Here is a 5019-nt window from a genome sequence, read left to right on the forward strand (position 1 = left end):
AATTTAATTTATTTTAATTTTATTATATGCACTGTATTTCAAAATAATTGTAATAGTAATAAATGTAATATTATAATACCTATTGTAGGTAATAGTTGACGGAAAATCATCATAGCATACCTATTTTGTAATCATTTTCGGAATAATTTATTTTTCTTAGCAGGTAGGTAACTTATGAATAATAAAAAAAAAGTAACAAGAACTGTTTTGCAAATTCACTAATTACAAATCTTATTTAAATATTTACAACTTGATTGCTTATAACTAACCACTTATACCTAGATAATAACAATAACAAATACATAGTATAATTTCCATACTACCTAAATATACTTTACAATAATATCTTTTATTAATTTTAAATAATCAATAGTGAGGCTGGAATAAATCGACACTGATTCTAAAACCCGGTCCACATTCAAAGCATTTTTCTCAGCTACAGCTACGACGACACCGGCGGATAATCGTGCAGTGCAAATTGCTGAAATTCATGTAAATCGTAAATACACTTAGTATATTATGTTTGTTTGTCTGTGTTTCACGTCGCAACGAAGCGATTTTAAGATATGATTATTTTTCTCAACAAACGTAATTTATTACATAAAATTAAATTATCGTTTACCTAAATGCAAGCAAATGACGATTGAAAAAATGTAACAAATATAACCATGGGGCCCAAGATAACTTTCCGATACCTACGTGAAAGTTAATCGATAAGATTGATTGATTTAAATACCTAATGATTCACATCATCCGTAGGTACAACTCCATTGCGGTTTTATTTAGGTATTTATAAATTACAATACCGCCCGCGGCTTCGCCCGCTTTGTCTAAAACCTAATAAATTAGGACATAGGGAAATAGGGACAGAGAAAGCGACTTTGTTTTATATGTACCTACTATGTAGTGATGATATTTTATTGAAAATTAATCGTCACGTCGACTATCAGATTTTGAGCTTTATTGAAGCTTTATTCAAGTAAAATTTTATACCTACTAGGTAAATAATATTCATACTTGAACGTAACATAGTTGATGTTAATGTCTTTTGTTAATTTCTAGTTCTCTCTTAGGTATTCGCTGTTATCCCTCTCTCCCCTGTTTATATTATGTTTCGTGATAATTAGGTACCTACTCACCAGAGTTCGAGCCAGAGACATTACAAATTTCTTCATTTATTATTGAAGCTCTGTACTCCGCTAAGTCCATCGCATAACTAACTTCCATCAACAATTCTTTCATCGAAGCAGCCATTGCTATTACTAATGCTGTGTCTAAACCGTTCCACAAAGGAAGTCTGAAGTCTGAAATATAAATTACCATTATTTTCTTTCGCCCGTGCCCTCTTTGTTGGACGTAATACAAAATTTCTCATTAAAACATTATTTCGTAAACGAAATTACACAGGCTTATACAGTATACTACAATAATTTGGTTTCCTACTAACGAAAGTTTGAATTTTTTTTAAATTACTTAACACAAACCTAGAAACATTTACTTTTTTATCAGAGAAAATGAATAGGTTCTGAACCTATTAGAAATTACTATCTACTAATTATAGTGTCCACTAATATTTGAATTTAAATATTTAAAAATAAATTTAACATTGTGGTTTAGCATGATAACTGTTATTGTTTTAGTCTATTTCTTAGCACTTTATCTTTACTAGGTACCTATAGAATATACCTACGTAATACAAGCAACAAATATAGTGTCCGACCGAAACTGGTTTCCAGGCCGAAACCGAAACCGAAACCGAATGTTCGGCCGTGGCTTCAGTTTCGGCCGAAACCGAAACCGAAACCGAAACTCAAGTATGAAATTTCTAAAAATACTGAACTTTGGTGCATTTTAACTTTGCATTTTACCTTTTATTTTGCCTTAATTTATTTGAAATGAAAACACAGTATATTAAATTTGTTGTAATCATTTATCTATACTAATATTATAAAGCTGAAGAGTTTGTTTGTTTGTTTGAACGCGCTAATCTCGGGAACTACTGGTCCGATTTGAAAAATTCTTTTGTTGTTAGATAGCTCATTTATCGAGGAAGGCTATAGGCTAAATATCATCACGCTACGAGCAACGGGAGAGGAGCCACGGGGGTGAAACCGCGCGGAGCGGCTAGTTTAATATAAAATAAAAAAATAACATTTTTCAAATATTAATAATAACAATTTTAATTTTTATTATTTTTTCAAATTAAGTTCTCAGTAAAATCAGTCATCTAAATCAAATCAGTAATTGTGACTGTTACTTTAAATATGTACTAAGTTTTGGTATTTTGAGATCTTTCTCTTTATAAAATAGTCTTTAATACTTTGGATTGGTATTTGCACTTAGAAGAATAATCAGTCTCTTTTAGGTACCTCTAATAATTATTAATTACTTTTACACCTAGTTCCAATCTCAACATAGATAATCAAAAATTGTTTCCACCAGCGTGGGTCAACCAACGCTTTGACAGCGTCCGTCAAAGCGTTGCCGAGGAAAACGAAGTTAAGCAAGCGTGAACGTTTACGTGTGTGAACTAAGTTCACTGAACTTGCGAAATAAGTTTCGGTTTCGGCAAAAGTTTCGGCCGATTTTGGCCGAAACTCGGCCGAAACCGAAACCGAAAGTTCGATCGGACACTACAAATAATTATATGATAATAATATAACAACAAAAATGTATTTACTTAAAACTCTCATTATTTCAAACTCGTGCCGGATAATTAATTGCGGGCTTGTGTCGAATTCATTTGCAGCAAGATAGGATATTAGATGGTAAATGTCTAGGCCGCGTGCGTTCCTGCAGATTAATTTCGCAGCGATAAATATCGCGCAGCTCGCGGTTAGTGGGAAATCAATCATAAGCTTCCTTTTGAGTTCGAATTTCACATAAAAGTCTGAAAGAAATGGTTGACTACTAAGTAGTATGAACGCCTCTTTAGTACAAACGCATAAAGGTTAACCAGGATATCATGATGATAAATGAATTTTGAAAAATATTTAAATACATTTCTATTTCTATCCAAAAGTAAAATAATTCAGCAAAAGTTGTTAATGTTATCTCCAGTAACTATTTTAAGTACTTTCCCTTCACTGACTAGAAAATTTCCATCCTGTTTATAAAAATAAGTGTGACTATTAAGAAGGTACGTGTCATTTGTAAATAGGTACCTGAACATTTGCAATACTTCTTTATTTGTTCTGCGTAAAATTGTTCGACAATTCTACAGGCACTGCCTGGAATACTCTCCGGGTCTTGAAATAGTACTTTGGAAATGTCCCATATAAATTTACGGATTTTCGGAGGTAAAAACGTTTTATTCATTTCTGTGGATGTGGACAATGTTAACATAAAACATTATTACATCTTATATATAGTAGGTACATCCTACCCACAAGTGAGCCAATACCTAAGCCTAAGCAATAAGCTATCTTACTTATGGTGTTCTTTAATTTAAATTAAAATTTTCGCAATAGAATTTAAGAGATAGAAACGACATTCGTATTTGCATTATCTACGCACAAAGGATATTTTAACTACGGTATTTGAGATTTTTATACTTCTAGGAACAATTAAAAAATAACTATATAGGTACTTATCCATTATTTGCCTTACACACCTTTTCCTTTTGTCATTTCTTCTTTAATAATTACTTCCCAGTATTTTCCTAATTCGTATTCATAATGTTTACGGAATTGGTGTTGCATGACGTTTTTTTTAATAATTTAATTTGATAAATTATAATATATTCAGTTTTAAAGCAGAACAATAGAAATGTAATAAATTATAATAATAGTTTTGTTGTAAGCTTTTAGGTATATCAAAATAATGCACGTGTATACTATTAGAGACAGACTTTGAGATTGACATTTTTTCAAGAGAAGACATCTCAGTTTAGGCGCCACATTAATAATTTGACGTTTGACAAATTAAGTTTAAAAATCATGTAATTATTTTGTATTCAATAATAATATTATAATTAAATAACATTATAATAAATATTATTTAAAGATAGATAATAATATTAAAAGTAATAATTAAATAACATTATAATAAATATTATTTAAAGATAGATAATAATATTAAATTAAATAATATTATAATAAATTGAGAGAAATGAAAGTGTGTTAGCAAAAATGTTATTTTAAATATAGGTAAGCTTTATTTATAGTCACAATACCTATGTACCTTAGGTTTTTAAAAATAAAGTATAGTATGTATACAGGGTGTAATCGTTAAGTGTGCACAAGCGATTATTCCGTAACTATTACAGATATCAAAAAAACTTTAAACTGATATCGAAATTACTTAGCCTAATGAGTAAAATGGCCATAACAATTTTTTAAAAATAAAACGAGAAATATACAGAAATGTTACATTATACGCTCCCATACATTTTGTATTCATAGCAGATTTTGGAAGTGACGACTTTATTGTGCAATACAATGAGGAGCTCTATTTACAGTTTCTAAATACACTTCCATTCAAATTTGCGAGCAGAAAACTAAAAAAAGAAAGAAAAAGCTAAAGTCTTTCATATTAAATATACATGGGATAGGTCTATCGATATCTCATACTAAATGTATGGGAGGGTTTAAAGTAATTTTTTTAGATATTTATCGTGTTATTTTTTAAAATTTATTACGGCCTTTTTACTCATTAGGTTAAGTACCTACTTTCGATATCAGTTTAAAGTTTTTTGATATCTGTAATAGTTACGGAATAATCGCCTGTGCACACTTAACGATTACACCCTGTATACATACTATACTTTATTTTTAAAAACCTAATGCGAAAAAGCCTTCCATAATAATAAAGAATAAATGAAAAGTTAAAAAGTTTTCCAAATATGTAACTAGTTACGAATGCAAATTTTATAATACAAAATGGAAAACAGAGTCTGGAGACATTCTGACGTACCTAACTACTGATGTAGACTAAAATTTGTATATCTCATTCGGATATCTCACTATAAACTAGATTAGATTAGATATTATGCATTTCAGGAACGTCAGTAGAAATAAA

At 29.9% G+C, this 5019-nt stretch overlaps 1 protein-coding gene across 1 annotated transcript; it reads right to left on the reverse strand.

Moving 5' to 3' along the window:
- Positions 1-323: 323 nt before the first annotated feature.
- Positions 324-3701, reverse strand: LOC149911219 (uncharacterized). The gene is made up of 5 exons (XM_090119407.1): positions 3614-3701; positions 3165-3320; positions 2681-2890; positions 1140-1304; positions 324-481 (listed from the first exon to the last, which is right to left on the reverse strand). The coding sequence occupies exons 1-5, from the start codon at positions 3699-3701 to the stop codon at positions 324-326; spliced, it is 777 nt and encodes a 258-aa protein (XP_089975533.1).
- Between the last annotated feature and the right edge of the window lie 1318 nt (positions 3702-5019).

This window comes from Colias eurytheme, chromosome 1 (genome assembly GCF_061535395.1).
Source record: "Colias eurytheme isolate Ceu_HAF_F1 chromosome 1, ilColEury1 Martin Lab GWU primary, whole genome shotgun sequence".
Taxonomy (NCBI): Eukaryota; Metazoa; Arthropoda; class Insecta; order Lepidoptera; family Pieridae; genus Colias; species Colias eurytheme.

Coding starts and splice junctions, on each gene's coding strand:
- LOC149911219 (XM_090119407.1), bottom strand. CDS start 3,701: ATGCAACACCAATTCCGTAAACATTATGAATACGAATTAGGAAAATAC. Junction 3,321..3,613: donor AGAAATGACAAAAGGAAAAG/GTGTGTAAGGCA, acceptor CCACATCCACAG/AAATGAATAAAACGTTTTTA. Junction 2,891..3,164: donor GAAGTATTGCAAATGTTCAG/GTACCTATTTAC, acceptor CATTTCTTTCAG/ACTTTTATGTGAAATTCGAA.